Genomic DNA, 18,278 nt, shown 5'->3' on the forward strand with positions numbered 1-18,278 from the left:
ATTATATCCTACTTGGTATTCCACCGACTTTTGAAGTTGCACTTGTTTACATATGTATTCCCTTGATCTTTTGAGCTGTGTGTCCTGTTTTAATTACTATTGTTTTAATTGAATTGTTTTATTGCAAACATTAATTGTGTATTTAAATTATGTTTTATATTTTAATAGAATTTGATTTTATACTTGTAAACTGCTTAGAAGCCTATTTTGGCATTAAATGGTATTATTAATTTTATTATTATCCCTCACTTTTAGCTTCTCTCAGTTTTCCAAGTTATTCAGTTCTCCACATTTCTGCAGTAATTTGCATTTCTTTAAAAAATCTCATGAAAATTATTCAGCATTTCTGTGAGCTTCTTCTAGTAAAGGCATGTTTGTATTTTGTACACATTTCACAAGCAATGGAGTGCATTTCTGTAAACGTTGGTAGGTCAGAGAACTCCATCACGAAATTCAGATAAGTGTAAATTTCAAAGGACAGTTGTGCTTCCATTCTCACATTGTTTCAGAAAGTGCAAAAGTGTCTTTAAATGCAAACCGAATTGACTTTCTCCTCCAGTCCATAGTCTCTAGGCTGCATTATTTAAAGGAAGAAAGGCCATTCCCAAACATTGTATCGTCCGCGGGATTTGATGCAGTGGTTCAGTTCATCAAAACAGTCGTAAATTAGTCCTAGCTAAGTTTGGACATGTTGTATGTTTATTAGTGAGGAAATTGCAAGCACAAATCAAGTTGTACTCATGTAAGATTCAGTCATGCAAGGTATTGCACGCTCTAGCCTCATCTAGCAGAGCACTCAAGCATGTCAGCTTTTAAGGCACAGCTCTCCAGTTTTTAGCAGAAGCACATGCCTTAGGCTTGTGTATCATCCACACACATATGGCTAATGTTGGAAGAAGCTATAGGGATGAGATTCATCAGTAATAAGCATATCCTGGACCCAGACATCAGAGCATTATAGGTTTGAGCCCAGAGCTGTACATCAACATGCAAGTCAAAACACCTGAACACTCAGAAGAGTAGATATGCCAAAGAGTACTTTGTTTTGCTACAGGAACAAAGGAAACTACGTACCTTCTATCCTGTCAGACTATTTGCCCATTTAGCTATAGGAACATAGCTACCGTCTCCATGCCATGCATAATTGTATACTCTTCTATCATGTGTATATTCTTAATTTACCTTTTCTGCAAACTAAAAAGCTCCAAATGCTGCAGCCTTTCCTCATCAGAAAGCTGCTTAATCATGCTCATTAATTCTAATGTGTCTACTCTGAGTAATCTGCATACCAACCAGAGGCTTAAGCCACAATTTCAGAGTTCAAACATCTAGCAATACAGAGAAGCAATGTGTTAAGGCAGGCATAGACAAACTTGGCCCTCCAGATGTTTTGGGACTACAACTCCCATCATCCCTAGCTAAAAGGACCAGTGGTCAGGGATGATGGAAGTTGTAGTCCTAAAACATCCGGAGGGCCGAGTTTGCCTATGCCTGTGTTAAGGCATGTAAAAGGCTAAAGTACCAATGCACAACACTTCTTTTCCATCCAATAAACCATGGTTTGTCAGACTGATATTGATATGTCTGAATCCAGCCAATGACTTGCCATTAGCCCACTGTGCAATGCATTTCTTCTTACAACACTAGGTAGCTCGACTGTGCAATTTGTATTCATAGTCACTGCACTAGCAAAGGCAGCTTCGTGCCCAACTCCCTAGAGGAAGAGACCTTCAGCCACTGGCAGCTCAAATCAGTCTCCAGTTACACGAGGACATGGGCCGTAGCTTTCTGTCACATTGCCACATGCTCAGGAACAAGAGATGCTCTGTCTTTATTCCTTGTTGACACAGAAGTGGTTTGTAACTGCATTCCTGCCGGAGGAGCACAGATTGCCAGCAAGTAGCTTTTCCAGACAAGTAACTTCTCTGAAAATGACCGTATGAAGTTATAGCTAATTCATTTTCCCCACTCCAATCTGATGACTATAACTCATTATAGCATTTTATTGATCAGCTCAGCTGTGTACGTCCTTATAGGGAGCAAGCTCAATAACACTCAATATTACATTTTTATTACACCCAAGCTGCTTGGCTCGCCTGCACATTTTTTCTTCTTTGGTTTCTCTGAGATTCTGCCAGTACAGAAAACAAAACAAAAGCAAATGCCCCCATTCTCAAATTGAAACACACAACACATCACTGTACCAAAGACAATCTTTTGCAGTCTAGTGTTCACTCAATCAGCTGCCTGAAGTCTAAGAACACAAGACGAGGAGGAGAGCCCTGCTGGACCAGGCCAAAGACCCATCAAGTTCAGCATCCTGTTCACAAAGTGGTCCACGAGATGCCCATGGGAAGCTTGCAAGCATAACCTGAGCACTATTGCCTCTTAAGACTTGTGATTCCCAGCAATTGGAATTTAGAGTTATACTGCTTCCATAGTTTATCTGCTGTGTGAAGAAGTACTTTCTTTTCCCTGTCCAGTATTTTTCAACAATCAGCTACATTGAAGCAGCCCAGAAATGCAAAGAAAAGCAAATTAAAGCTGGACTGGATTTGCTATGAAAATAATTTTGGTTGAAAATTTGAGAGTGCTTTTTCAGGACTTGACTGAACTGTTGGAGAATTTCAGTCTTCCTGATCAAAAAATAATTAGTGGAATGCCCCACTCCACCCCAGTTTCTGCATTTGAGAATCATATCTAGTATAGAACTTTAAAGATGCCCTGTAATAAAATTGTTGTATCTACCTGCCTACAATTTAGCAGGCTCAGTTGAATGTGGAGGGACTGTTGTGCCTGCAAATTTCATTCACTTCTGTGAAAGCAAAAAAACCCCCCAAACCATAGCCATTTGTAGTTTCCCCATTATAGTGAATGGGGAGGCAAGAGTTTCATTTTTAACAAATGTAATTTGGTCCCAAATAACAAGTCAAATTGTAAAGAAATGTTGTGGCTCTGAAACAGATTGAGCTGCTTCCCAAAGCTACATTCACAGGTACAGTACAAGTAAACACTTGTGGCCTGGGCACACCATTGATATTTATTTACTTGTAAAGCAAATTAATAATGAATGCATGAATCCCCATTCCTTCCTGATGTCTTTTTATGACAAGTGAATGGAAATAAATACATGAATGGTAGAAGCAAAAGTCATTTCATTTTTGTTTTCCCATTGTTTCCTCATAGGAGAGATTTCCTGAAACTGCCAAGAGGCGCAGCATTAGGTTTATTAGGAATGAAGGCTGATACATTCCAAGAAAATTCTATAGGAGGGGGGATCTTTCAGTGTTCTGAATGTGGTGAGGCATGAACATTCTCCAATATGAAGCAATGGTTGAGGTCACAACTGGAATATTAAGTCCACTTCTGGGCATTGTGTTAAATGAGCACTGACATACTAGATCAGGTCCATAGTGGGGCAACCGGAATGGTGAGGAGTCTGATACCAAGTCCTTTGAGGAATGGTTTGAAGAAATAGGTTTGTTTAGACAAGAAAAAAACGAGGACAATAGCAGAACATCTGATTTGTGTGCAGAAGGCCTCAGGTTCAATCCCCAGCATCTCCAAATATGTCTATGAAAGACGGCTGCTAGAAACCTTAGTAAGCTACTGCTACTGTAGACCACACCGGGCTTAATAAACCATGGGTCTCACTCAGCATAAGGCAGGTTTAACTGTTCAAACACTATCCTAGGCAGCTAAGAAGGACCATAGCTCTGTAGTTAGAGCTTCTGTTTTGCATGCAGAAGCTCTCAGGTTCAATCTTCAACATGTCTAGGTAGGGCTGAGAGAGACTCCCTACCTGAAACCTTGGAGAGCTGCTTCCATTCAGTGCTAGAAGGACAAATGGTCTAACTCAGTATAAGGCAGCTTCCTTTATTCCTATATTATCCTCAAAATGCAAAGTCACTGTTCAGGTGGGTAGTTTTCCAAGCCTGCCAAGATGGGTTGCTCAGAAGAATGTGATGGTGGCCTGTGGTTCAGCAGCACAGCATGTGCTTTGCATGCAGGAGGTTCCATGTAGGGTTGGGAGAGAGACTCCCTGTCTAAAACCCCAGAGCTGCTGCCAGTCAGTGTAGACCATATTGAGCTAGATGGCCCAATGATTTCACTTGGTATAAGGCAGTTCCTCTGTTCTTAAGATTAAGCAGGGACATGGTAGCTGTTTATCTCACTAACTACATTTCAGAAGATGGGGCAGATTTGTTCCCTGTTTCTCCTCCTATCCAGGGAGTGGAAATAGTATAGAACTACAGCTAAGCAGTAGTTGGAATTTTGAACTGTAAGAACTGTTTGACAGTAGCTTCAAATTATCAAGAGATGAGATGGGGTTGTCTTTCCTGGATGTATTTAAACAGAGGCTGACCAGCCATCTGACAGACATAATGCTGTTTCATGCTGCAATGTAGGTCCATTGTTGAACAGAGGGTTTCATTATATGACCTCCAATATCCCTTCCAACTCTCCAGTTATAAGGTTTTTGTCCTGAGTACACTCAGTCTGAGGAGGACAAATGGCTGGTAGTTTAATTCTTTATTGACAGAGCACACGCTTACAGTAGGTCCTAAGGTGCACTGAACACACACAAACACACATTTCTGTTGACTAAGTAACTGGCTGACACATCCTACGCCTCTCCAATCTCCAATCTCTTTCCCTTCTACCAGCCCTGGCTCCTTCCTTGCTGGTGGCAGAAATCCCCATAAATTGTTAACCCTCTTCCTCTTGATCAGCCTTGGCCGTCCTGCCTCTATTATGCATTCCTTCTATCCCCAGCAGTCCCTGGAAGTTATATGAAACTTGGAGGATACCCTCACCTCCACCCCACCCCACCTCACCCTTTTCATTTGCTTATATAATATGAATTATTTGCATTTGGCAAGTCTGATTCCTTCAGGAACAGTGCAACACTCCTTTGCAAGCTACATGCCATCTGGATGCTAAATTCCAAAGTTGTAGAGATTGGCCAGGTCTCCATTGTAATCAGTGCCAAAGCAAAACAAATTAAACATTTACGGAACAGTAACAAAAGAAAACAATTTCCACAATATCAAGTGGAAAATGAAGCAAATGGGCCTGCTAGAAAGGAAAGCAAGTAACAAAGCTAACACTTCACAAGTGCATACCCCTGTCCCAGTACCTGCATAACTTCAGATAAGTTCAGCAAACCTGTGGTATCATGCATCCTGGGACTGTCTCAGCCCCCACATGGGTTTTCTTTTCCCCCTGCATTAGATATTCAATACCACTTTCGTATCTGACCAAAGCACTTTTTTAAGGCTCCTTCCAGCCAGAAGACAAACCCTTGCTGCCATCAACTGATTCAGTGGAACTGTCTCCCACAGTACCCAATCTCCCCACACTCACAGGAGCCAAAGATTGCAAAATCAGGTGATGCCTATTTTAAAAGCCAGCCAGTGAGCTTTCCTAGGGAGGTGGGGATTACTAAACTAAAGCTCAATCAACACAGAGAAGACTTCAGTTGGATTCAGGAGTTTACAGAGACAAGGTTTGGTATAGCTACCCTGGGATCTCCCCAAGGAGCTGCAGGGGATCTGGATTACCGACACAGTCAATTGACTTGGCCTCTTGATAGCATCTGGCTAGGCTTCTTCTGAGCCTTGGCCTCTCAAAGACCAGGACACTGATAGTAACACACTTTCCCCTCTAACTGCTTTCATTTAAAGCAAAGCACTTCATCCTGGGTTCTCATACTGTCCATGTTCTCATGAAGACTTCACATCCTGCTTGCAGATTAATCTGAGGCATCTGGTTGGCCTCTATGGGAAACAGGATACCAGACAAGAGAGTCTCTTGACCTGACTGAGCAGGGCTCGTGGTCTTTTTTTTATGTACAAAGACAGTTTAAACCAGTGTTTCCCAAACCTGGGTCTCCAGCTGTTTTTGGACTACAATTTCCATCATCCCTGACCACTGGTCCTGCTAGCTAGGGATGATGCGAGTTGTAGTCCAAAAACAGTTGGAGACCCAAATTAGGTTAAACCCTAGTTTAAACCAATTGCCAAGTGGGACCCACATCAAGAGGAATGTTGGTGAGTACCAGTGGCTGGGGTAGAGCAACAAGGGGGAAGACCTCTTGTCTTCAGCTCTTCTTGGAAAACAATACTTTATGATCTAGCAGGGGGCTTCATATGTTCTTAAAGTCCACCAGCTCTCACAGCAATGTAACATGCAACAGGGTTAAAATCCTACTGAATACAGAAATAACCAAGTCTAAAACTCTTCCCTATTACATTCAGCTATTTAAGTATGGCAATGTTGCAATGTCACCCTAGCCCGCATCTGATTCAGTTGATCCAACAATAAGTATTGTGATTCAAGGGCTGAGTTTGCCACTTGAAATGTTAAGGGTATTCCAAGCAACCTTTTCCTGAATTTGACAAAAAGGGAGGGGGGTTGTGGTGGATGAATATAGAGCTGCTGATAAACATCTCATAAGTGCTTTGCCCTTCAAATGTAATGCAACTGTGAAAAAGGTCAAATGAGGCACCTTCCCATATTCACTGCCAGATGTGCATATATATTTAAAACAATTCCTTCTTACAAATCTGTTAAGTGCTCTAGTGCACACAAGAACTCTGCCCCCCACATCTTGAAAACACAAACCATTGCAACCACATATAGGAATTTTAGAGGTAAGTGTGCTAGTGTGGCTTTAGATATGGCAATTGGAACCCATCTCAATTAGTGGAAATTACTTTCTGTACCAAATTAGATGTTCCAATGAAAAAATCTATCCATTCCACAAACAAACACCAGGCTTCTCTCTCCAAAATAAGGCAAGAGTCAATTTATCGCATTCCATTTATTTATTATTCTGTAGACTCACTTTTGCCGATGTTTTACCTTCTCCTTTATTCCAGTTTGATGAAAGAATTTCTAAAATCAATTTTGGTACTGAAACACATGCAGTTAATTGCAGTTTTCCCTTCACCTCACCATTTTTTTTAATCTTCCACATTACCGATGCCCGCATATAAAACACTGCAAAAAAACCATTTTGGTGAGCCCATACCTAGGACTAGATCAATATTCTTTTTGTATGGTGTTTTACTGATGTTCACATGAACTCCTATGACCAGTAAAACAAAATTCAAAAAGAATTTAACACAGCCAGCTAGACAACCACATGAATAGGGCTTTTTGTAGTTTTAATCATGATGCACAACTACAAGTGGATGATGGTAAGCCAGCACACAAAAGGAATTCAGCATGCATGTAGTTACATCAATATTGCTTTTTTGTAGTGGTGGTATTTATTTATTTATTTTATTTTATTTATTTACTTTTTTAAAAAAAGATATTTATTAAAGTTTCAAAAAGAGTTACAATGTAATAAAAAGAAAAAAGAAAAGAAAAGATACAAAGTACAGAAAAATATAGAAAAAAAATAAAGAAAGAAGAAGAAAAAACAGTTAAAAACATATCAATCTTTTCATGTCTTGTCTTCCATTTGCTTGTTTCCCTGACGTCCTCACACCTCCCTTTCTTGTATTCCAGTTCAATTGGTTAATTCAGCAAATCCTTTCCCTCCTTGTTTTTATCTTAATCCTTTACCTTACTGTATTATAACTTCGCATTCTCACCTAATAACAGACCATTTTTACATACTCCTTTATGGCATTACCGCTAAAACCACTTAACTTCATTCCGACATCATTCTAACATTCATTAATTTTATATTTAACTTATATTTATATAAGTAGTCTTTAAATTTCTTCCAGTCTTCTTCCACCGACTCTTCTCCCTGGTCTCGGATTCTGCCAGTCATTTCCGCCAGTTCCATATAGTCCATGACCTTCATCTGCCATTCTTCCAGGGTGGGTATATCTTGTGTCTTCCAATACTTTGCAATAAGTATTCTTGCTGCTGTTGTAGCATACATAAAAAAAGTTCTGTCCTTCTTTAACACCAATTGGCCGACCATGCCCAGGAGAATGGCCTCTGGTTTCTTCAGGAAGGTATATTTAAATACCTTTTTCATTTCATTATAAATCATCTCCCAGAAAGCCTTAATCTTTGGGCACGTCCACCAGAGGTGAAAGAATGTACCTTCATTTTCTTTACATTTCCAACATTTATTATCGGGCAAATGATAGATTTTTGCAAGCTTGACTGGTGTCATGTACCACCTGTATATCATTTTCATAATATTCTCTCTTAAGGCATTACATGCCGTAAATTTCATACCTGTGGTCCATAACTGTTCCCAGTCAGCAAACATAATGTTATGTCCAACATCTTGTGCCCATTTTATCATAGCAGATTTCACCGTTTCATCCTGAGTATTCCATTTCAACAGCAAGTTATACATTCTTGATAATATCTTAGTTTTGGGATCTAACAGTTCTGTTTCCAATTTTGATTTTTCCACCTGGAAGCCAATTTTCTTGTCCAGATTGTAAGCCTCCCTTATTTGATAATAATGAAGCCAATCTCGCACTTTGTCTTTTAGTTTCTCAAAACTCTGCAATTTCAATTTATCTCCTTCTTGTTCCAAGATCTCCCAATATTTCGGCCATTTGGCCTCCATATTAAGCTTTTTCTGAGCCTTTGCTTCCATCGGTGATAACCACCTTGGGGTTTTATATCTTATCCAAACATTGTACAATGCTTTCTTGACAATATGGTTTTTAAATGCTTTATGTGCTTTGACCTTATCATACCACAAATATGCATGCCACCTAAATACATTATTGAAACCTTCTAAATCCAAAATGTCTGTGTTCTCAAGAAGCAGCCATTCTTTCAGCCAGCAAAATGCTGCTGACTCATAGTAAAGTTTGAGGTCTGGCAGGGCAAATCCACCTCTTTCTTTTGCATCGTTTAGTATTTTAAATTTTATTCTGGGCTTCTTGCCCTGCCAGACAAATCTAGAGATATCTCTCTGCCACTTCTTGAAACAGTCCATTTTGTCCAAAATTTGCAGTGATTGAAACAGAAGCAACATTCTTGGCAATACATTCATTTTTATAGCAGCAATACGGCCTAGCAAGGAAAGCTTCAAATTTGACCATATTTCTAAGTCCTTTTTCACTTCTGACCAACATTTTTCATAGTTATCTTTAAAAAGATTCAGGTTCGGAGGCCCCAGCGAGTATTTTATTTATTTACATGTTAACACAAGGAATTCCACTGTACTAATTAGACCACTATGGTTTTGGGTGGCTCTCCAGTAACTCACACTGGGATACTTCTTCGTCCTAGATTCCAGAAATTGAGCTTAGGATCTTATGCATGCAAGACATATACGCTACCACTGAACTAGAACCAGAAAAGCAGGGAAAGTGATAGAAGTTATGAATAAATTGAAGGAAATAAAATCTGCAGCAAACTATTCTTGCACATGTTCTTCCCAGCATTTTGGTATAAGTATAAGATAGAGGATTCTAATGCACTGATTTCACTCTGAAAATAAGACTGGGTCATTCAGTACTTTAAAATTCAGAGATAAATTGGGCTGGCGGAAATTCAGAAGCACCACTAATCCAAATACACTAAAAAAAAAAAAAGATCTACTCAATCACATTGGTGGTGGCCATGGATAACTCTGCAAAGGCAAATGGTTACAATCAATTTAGGTTAAGGCCAGCAGATTTTATCACTCACCTTGCCCACGGGCCTTGGAAATGGAGATCTCTGATTTTCAGGAATTAAGATTGGAGTTGCCACAATGGACCTTCTTTGCCTTACAATTCCAAGGCTGCCTTCTGCCTTAAAGATTTCCTAAAGAAAGAAGGAAAGAATAATGAGATTAATTAGCCCAAGGCTTCTTAGGACAGCATAATTTATTATCCATCTTGCACATATTTTTTACTTCTGAATAAAAGCATCCATGAGCCAGAGTCCTACTAATAGACTTTCTCAACCTTCATTAGCTGTAGAAGTATTGTTAGTTCAAGACACAGGATCAGGCTTCTGATTAATGAAGATCATTATTAAGCTTCTTCAAGTGAAATCTTCAGGATCGGCCTATTTATGAGAATGTCAATAATGACAGATAATTCATGCTTCACCTTGCATCCCTATAACCACATTGTGTCAAGAAAGCAGTAGTGATTATATTAGCAGCTCTCCATTTCTGCTGAAGGAAGGTATGGAAAGAGAAATGCCAGCACAAGTGACTGAGACTGTCAGCCTGTTTGATCTGATTGCAGAAGTGTGTGGGTCACAATTTTGAAGTAAGAGTACAACTGTGCCTGCAGGAACACAGAATGTTGGTATTGGCTGCATCCTGGATAGGTGTTCATGTATCAGGATGTCTCAGAAGAGGAAGTCTAATGATGCCCCACATTGTATGTTGGAACTTGCCATTACTTTCTGAAGCAAGGGTTGGATCCAATGCTAATTCTACTCAGAACAGATGTGCTTCTCCAGTCAAAAGAATGTGCACATAAATGCATATGTTATGAGAAAGTGTGCATATGAATGCATATGTTAGTGAGAATAACATACAAAAATGCATTATATTAGGTGAAACTGCTTGCAGAAATGTGTATATTAGTCAAATATGCATGCAGAAATATATTTATTAGCAGAAGTTCGCACCAAAACACTGACAAATTTCTATGAGATTTATTTTTAAATAATAATCACAAAGGGCTCCAGAAACATGAAGAACTAAATTTATGACTAGAAAAAGAGAAACAGAGAGAACCAGCACTGAACATTTGCATATATGTTCCCCAGCATATCTATTTTAGTCTAGATCCTGGTGCTGGGCTTTAGCCCCAAAACCCAACCTTAGCTACACCACTGGTCAGGAGAACTGCACAGGCACAATCTTCTCTTGCCATTATATATCACCTTCCATTATTTATGAAAGATTCATGCTAACACTGAATTTGCCTCCATCCTCAGACAGTTGCCTTGGTTCTTTGGCCTTTCATTGTATGGGATATTGAGGATCTTGAGCACTGCAATGCTTTGCCTTTTAATTTCACTCTCTCCAAGGAGGTGTGTGTGTGTGTGTGTGTGTGTAAGAGAGAGAGAGAGAGAGAGAGAGAGAGAGAGAGAGAGAGAGAGAGAGAGAGAGAGTCCACACACATGCAAAAACACACAGTTGATGTGTCAACTTACATGAATCAGACTTCTGTATTAAAAACAGTAGGAACAACAACAACATCCACCCTTGTGGATTCCTGGGAGTCAATCCAGGACCATTTACATGTATGCAATACTAATTACCTAAACAAGATTGCAGCACCAGCATAAGTGATGACAAAAATTTACCCAAAATCCCCCAAATTTTGGTATTACCCAAAATACCAAGGACCTATGTCCCACACAAATCTTATCAAAAGTCAAGGGGCATAGCTCAGTGGAAGAGTACATACATTCAATTCCTAGCACTCCAAATTTGGCAGAGGAAAAAGTCTCAATTAAGAGGGCTGAAAAAGGCCCCTTTAATATCTTGGAGAGTTGCAGATCTAGACTAGACAGATTAATGGTTCAATGTATCTTCATACATTTTGCACACACTATAAACACATATCCTTTGACTATCATGCTAATCACATAGCACTTTTCAAAAGGAACATTTTCACTCCAACACCATAGTATCAAGGTGTTTGATTTCCTACCGAATATGAGCAATAACTTGTCTGTCATCATGGCTTATGCTCACAGTGACACAGAAATTGTTTTTGTGGACTCCAACTAAACAGATTTAAGGTCCATCTAAAGTGGAATGCTGCTTGGGCATAATGTTTTTTCCCCTTGCTGTAGAATTTTCCATTCTGTTTTATTTTTTGCTGGGGAAAGTCCCTTTGGGATCCTAACACATTCAAAATTTGAATGAATGACCTGGCCACTTCCTGGTAGCAGACACCATTAGTCTTAGCAAGGAAAACTTCATTAGAAGCCGTCATGGGTATGAGTCAGACAGCTGGGCCGTTGCCTATTTGTCACAATAAGAGTTGGAACCATCATTGGCGTGGCAATCGGTAACCTATTATGGCTGACCAGGAAGCTGTGTTCCATGTTGATTAGCTATATATTAGGTTTGATTGTGTAGATCTGGGGCAGGAACATGGCTCCTTCCCCATAAGTTTATGAAATGGCTGCAAGCAAAAAACCCATGAAATTGCAAAGTGGAAACTAACATTCATGATGTTAGTTGAAGAGTCTACAACAGGGCTAGGGAGCTTAATTAATCATTCAAGACCTCCTCATTTGACCCACAATGCCATTTCAACCAAACCATGCCCACCTGCTCTACAGCTAACATCATGTGTGGGATGTCAGGGGCTGGCAGAGCCAGGAGCAGGATGAGCCTGGGGGAGCACAGAATGGGGAGAAGACGATCCCAGGGAAGGGCCCAGCAGGTTGTGGTGCCCACTGGCAGGAGAGGGAGAATGGGAGACTAGTGATACAGAGGGAGAGAGGCAAGAAACCCTAGAGGACCATTGCCAGTCAGTATAGACAATATTTGCCATTTCCCCTGCTTCTGGAAGAAAGACTATGATTTGGATAAATTACTTCTGGAGGACTCTTCAGCACCTGCTTCTTCTCTGTACCAACCTGAAAGCTAGATAGACCAGTCTCTCTCTCTCTCTCTCTCTCTCTCTCTCTCTCTCTCTCTCTCTCTCACACACACACACACACACACACACACACACACATTCTATCACTGCAGTTCCAGAGGAGGATTTTGTATTGGATGACTGGGAAATCATTTTGTCTGTGTCGCAATACCTTCCCTGCCTGCCAGGAGTTCACACGGATCCTGTCGGACATAATTAATATCTGTCAAGTGTGCCAAGTACAAATTATCCCAAGCACCACTTGATTGTTATCATAGACTCTATATTGGCAGTTAATACTTTCAAAAATGTTTGCCAAATCATTAAAAATCTTTGTTCTTATTAACAGCCCTCTCAAAGACTCTGCAGTGCTCCGGGCTTCATAACTGAGCAAAAAGAACAGCTGTTCAAATAAATCTCAGATCAATGAATAAAGGTTTTTTTAAAAAAATAAATAAATAAATAAATTCAGACCTATCTACAGAAATCTTACCCAGGTACAATCACCTCACACTCCCAGCCCTCCCCATACCCCTCCAAGATAAGAAAATAAACTTGATAATTAATTAGATTTGAAAGATTCTGCCCTTTTAGAACTAGTTGAAGGACTCTGGACCATCCTCTAAAACAGGTTTGGGGAAGCTTCAGCCCTCCATATGTTACTGAATTACAACTCCCAACAGATATAGGAGAAGGCTAGCCATAAAGCAGGGGTGGTTAACCGATCATCCTCCATATGTTAGAATCCAGTTCCCAAGGGCCATGGTGTCTGGATCCGATGAGTGTATTCCAGAGCACTACCATTAGCCACCCATGTCATAAAAGATGGAAAGACGGCATCCAAACAATCTGTTACTTTGATGCTCCAGATACTACAATAAGCAATCTGAAGTTGAGTCCCAACAGAGATACACAGAAGTCTTGGGGATACACACAAACACACACACGTGCAGATCAGACACATGTTAGTAAGATGGTCCGTCTCCATTCACAGGATGCTTAAGAGAGTGAAGTCTCTAATGATTCTTTCTATGGCACAACAATCTTCCACCCATTTCTGAATGTTCTAAGGTTTTTGCATCTAATGGTTCTGGTGGTCCAATGGTCACAGAGCAGTAAAATCCAGCTTATTTTTAGGATTCTGTCATGGAATCTCACCAACCAAAATGTCAACTGGAATCACTCCAGGTGTTTGCATACTTTGTTATAAAACGTAGGTCAGGATCTCAGATCTTTCTACCCTTAATCAATGTTTTGTGGGGGCATTCCCTAGTCTAGTTAAAAATGATTCATATCTGTAAGGCAAGCTGAATGAGACTTGAGCATTACACAGCACAGTAAATGATTTACATCTTGTCAGTCTCATGCCATTAGTCATAATGCCATGGCCGCATACATCTCAATAGAATGCAGTTTCAGCTCAAATTCATTAGTTTCCAAGCAGCTTCATTGTCTGAAGCTCTGGAGAAAGAAATGTGATCAGTCAATCAGTTTCACGCTCTCATATTCTTTCCTTAAACTGTAGATATAGGTTATTTCCCTGAAAAAACATACCACAGCAATGAATTTCCTCACTGGGAATGTTAGCACTGGCTTTCAGATAAATTCTCTTTGCTTCTTGACTCCATATGTCCCAGTGAAGTATCTCCCAGAGCCAGAAGTTTAGAGATTATTTAGAAACATTTCTTGGAAATTCTAATAGATTAGACAGTAAGGAGATGGTCACAGGGTATGGTTTGAAAGTGCATGAGGCTGCTCCTTTGATGACACTAAGCAGGTCTGGGTTTGTGTTTGGTCTGGGACAGTCCTTGAATGGGTGGCCACCTTGGAAGCACATGTATGATGCCTTTGGCTCCATGATCGCTGAAAGGTGGGTTATATAAAATAAATAAATGAAATGAAATGCAGGGTGGTGGTGAGGAGCTCGGGCCAGCAGGACAAATGTAGCCCTCCAGGTCCTTTGGGACTCTTCTCAGGCCACCCCCCACCTCCTGCGCAGTGTTTTTAAAAATGCAACCTGTTACTGCATTACTAGGGACGCAGGTGATGCTGTGGGTTAAACCACAGAGCCTAGGACTTGCCAATCAGAAGGTCGGCGGTTTGAATCCCCGCGACGGGGTGAGCTCCCGTTGCTTGGTCCCTGCTCCTGCCAACCTAGCAGTTCGAAAGCAGGTCAAAGTGTAAGTAGATAAATAGGTATCACTCCGGCAGGAAGGTAAACAGTGTTTCCATGCGCTGCTCTGGTTCGCCAGAAGCGGCTTAGTCATGCTGGCCACATGACCCAGAAGCTGTACGCCAGCTCCCTCGGCCAATAAAGCGAGATGAGCGCTGCAACCCCAGAGTCAGCCATGACTGGACCAAATGGTCAGGGTTCCCTTTACCTTTACCTTACTGCATTACTATGTAGACAATGAAGTCCTCTAGACCCCATTCACTATAATGGGGGAATCTAATAATTGTTATTGACACCCCTCCTTTAGGCCAACTTTGGGAGACTGTTAACTGACTTCATGGTAAGCTTTATGCTAATGAATTTCCTTTGAATATATTTTAACTGAACTCTTCTTCTTCTTCTTGCAATTAATTTCCCACCCTCCACCTTAAAGCCCCAGGTTGGGGTAGAATAATTAAAACACAACATTCATATTCAAATGCAATATTACACAATATTTAAAAACTTTAAAACAAAACTACAAAGTAAGGTGTGTCCTATTGTACATGTGTGTGTTTTTGCAAACCACTTTGAGCACACCTGTATATTTGGAGAATGTCATATATAAATAAACTGACTGTGCCTTCCACCCACATATATATATATGTTTAAAAAGTAAATATAAATGTGTGTGCATTGTCCAATATGGATCTCATTCCATTATGAGAATGAAGCACAAAAGCAATTTCTCGTTTCCCTTAAGCAATAGTGCAGCATGTAAAAATTACTTTTAGATATTTTATTGGCTCTGCCATACAGGGCCCTGGTAGTCTAGGTCTGTGCTGAAATAAAAATGATCCATCTGGGTCTATTGATGCACTGCTGGCATCTGTGCACAGGGAAGCCACTTTAAACAAATATAATGAGAAGAGAAGTTCATGCACGCAGCGGGTGCACTTTGCAAATTCCTTCTGGTGTTCGATGGATAGCTTGCGACCAGAAATATCCCCATCTCTAAACAAAGGAACACAGCAAGATATAACAAGTGGCATCAACTTGCAGGTTAGACGGGTGAGGTGAAGTGAACGATTGTATCCCTGAAGTCACAGTGGTGCACTCAGCTCCCTGCCTTTGGTGAAAAATCAGTTTTAGTACCCTAAAACTCAACCAGTAATAGCAGTGATTTATGCCCCCTGCCCTTCATTTTCTCTCTCACTTATTTGGCAGAGTCTGTTTTTGCACAGTATTATGCCCAGGAATTGACAAAAAGGGATGAGACACACAGCTTCTTTGTACAGATGGTGGAAAGGGCAGGGAAGATGGGGCTGGTGCTTTGTCACAACTCTTGTGGCAGAGCACATCCGTTGGCCTCATCAGAGCTCAGGTTCAGTATCCATCCCCCTCAGTTAAAAAGATTCCATGTAGTACAGCTGAGAAAGACCTACGTCTGCTTGAGAGACTTTGCTGGTCCAAGCAGACGAATCTGGACTAGATGGACCAATGGGCTGATTTGGCATGAAACAACCTCATAGAGCCTGTGTCTCATATTTGGGGCAAATATTTCAAACCACTGAGATGGCTATTTCCGAGCCAGCAAATGCAAAATCTGGCAACACTGCTAAATAAAAACTCATTCTGATATATGGATACTTGGCAATTAAGTACTGCTGTATTCAATCGTGTTTGCTCCCTTGCAAGTGTGTTTCAGATTGTGGAATAAATCATTTATTCAAAGAAGGGTCTTCTGAACCAATCGTGTGTGTGTGTGTGTGTGTGTGTGTGTGTGTGTGTTCAAGTAGGATACCATCGCTACTGGTGTTCGTTGCACCCTGAAGTTCATTTCATCCCAGCCACAAACTTAATGCTGTTTCTTTTAAGCATGCTCACTGCAATGCATACAAATGTCAAATTTTCTGTGAAAGGCTCATTTTGTCAGAGTTCATAGGCATTCTCTGAAAAGGGCCCTGAGTGGAAGAGCTCTTGTTCGAACTCCTCCATGCTGCAGTCTGAATGTCGAGTCGTAAAGGAGGTCTAGTAATCGAGAGAGGATCCTGACCTTCTCTACTTTAGCCACTGGCATCTGCCAAAAACAACCTTTGAGATGAGGGTCGTAAGGAATGAATGCTCATCACGGTGCTCCTGTATTCCCACTCTAAGCCAAGCCTGCCAGGGCTGACAGTTGAAGTGGTGGTCCGTGATGAAGACAAAATGCTCACATAGAAGGAGGCCAAGGCCAAACTGCTTGTTTTGAAACAAGCTAAACTCTGAAACAGAATCCAAAGAGCTAGGAAATGTAAGTGCATCAATCCACTTCACACTTCACACATTTACTCCTCTATCCAAATTAATTAACGGGCATTAACTGCTTGGTGCTAAGAGCTTAGCAATTCTGCTCGGGGATACAAATAAGGGCAAATGTTGGCAAAGAGATTGGGTGCAACTTTGCATCACGCAGTCTGGATAACATGCTGGCCAGATGCAAAGGCTTGGCCAGGGAGATGGATGCTTCACTGCAGACGTACTCCAACAGGGATGTGCAAAGAAGACTCTTGCTTTTATTTTCCTTGAAGGCTTTGTTCACACAGTTTATTCCATTTCCCTGATGTTCGGTTAACTGTTAATTTCTGCATTACATTTGAACTTCCACATGATGTGGATGCCACTTCCTGTAAGCTAATGGAAGGTAGTGCATGTTTACTATTCATTTCCACATGATTTGATTCCAGAAAACAATCAATTTCCAGCTCCCTTAACCCAGAAAATGTGGGCGCAAAGTGAAGAAATTTGGGGCTGAAATATGCATTTGCTGTTTTCACGGGAGCATTATGCGGGAACAGGAGCACACATGTGCAGAAAGGGTGGAGGAGGGATGACATTGTCCAATGACATTCATTGTTGTCTCACAGAATGTCCACTAGTGTGAATTAAATTTAGTGTGACATGCCAGTCTATCTGTCAAAAAGCCACAGTTCTATGACGCAACAGGAACTGCAATGTGAAAGGAACCTTAGAAAATGGCACAGAACCACTAGCATTATAATCAGGAAAAGTAATGCAATATCTCCCATATTAGAATGCACCCAAATAATCATTTGGCTTTCTTTAATATTTTCTTAGAACATATGCATGAGAAGAATCTTCCATATGTACTGCAAACTACTCTTTGGGCAATTTTGCAGATCTACAACAAAACTACTCTTTAAAAAAAGAAAGAAAGAAAATAAAATATTATTTTTTTTATCTGATTGAGATAGGCTGTATTGGACAAACAGGCCAAACCCTATGCCAAAGGATAAACGGACATAAATCTGGCATCAGGAATCACAAGACAGAGAAGCCTGTAGGAGAACACCTCAATCTCCCAGGAAATTCAATTTTGTTGTTTAGTCGTTTAGTCGTGTCCGACTCTTCGTGACCCCATGGACCACAGCACTCCAGGCACTCCTGTCTTCCACTGCCTCCCGCAGTTTGGTCAGACTCATGTTTGTAACTTCGAGAACGCTGTCCAACCATCTCGTCCCCTTCTTCTTGTGCCCTCAATCTTTCCCAACATCAGGGTCTTTTCCCTTTTCCAGGGACTC

The 18,278-nt window shown here is 40.7% G+C and overlaps 1 protein-coding gene across 2 annotated transcripts in view; it reads right to left on the bottom strand.

Annotated features, from left to right (window-relative positions):
• The window catches only part of CDH13 (cadherin 13), a 665,580-nt gene that overhangs the window by 333,877 nt on the left and 313,425 nt on the right, over positions 1-18,278 (bottom strand). For both annotated transcript variants that reach the window (XM_083626042.1, XM_083626043.1), the window contains exon 4: positions 9,631-9,747. In XM_083626042.1, coding sequence (XP_083482168.1) covers positions 9,631-9,747 — 117 coding nt within the window. The remainder of the gene's footprint in view (positions 1-9,630; positions 9,748-18,278) is intronic.

Source organism: Podarcis filfolensis (genome assembly GCF_964270895.1).
Source record: "Podarcis filfolensis genome assembly, chromosome: 8".
NCBI classification, from domain to species: domain Eukaryota; kingdom Metazoa; phylum Chordata; class Lepidosauria; order Squamata; family Lacertidae; genus Podarcis; species Podarcis filfolensis.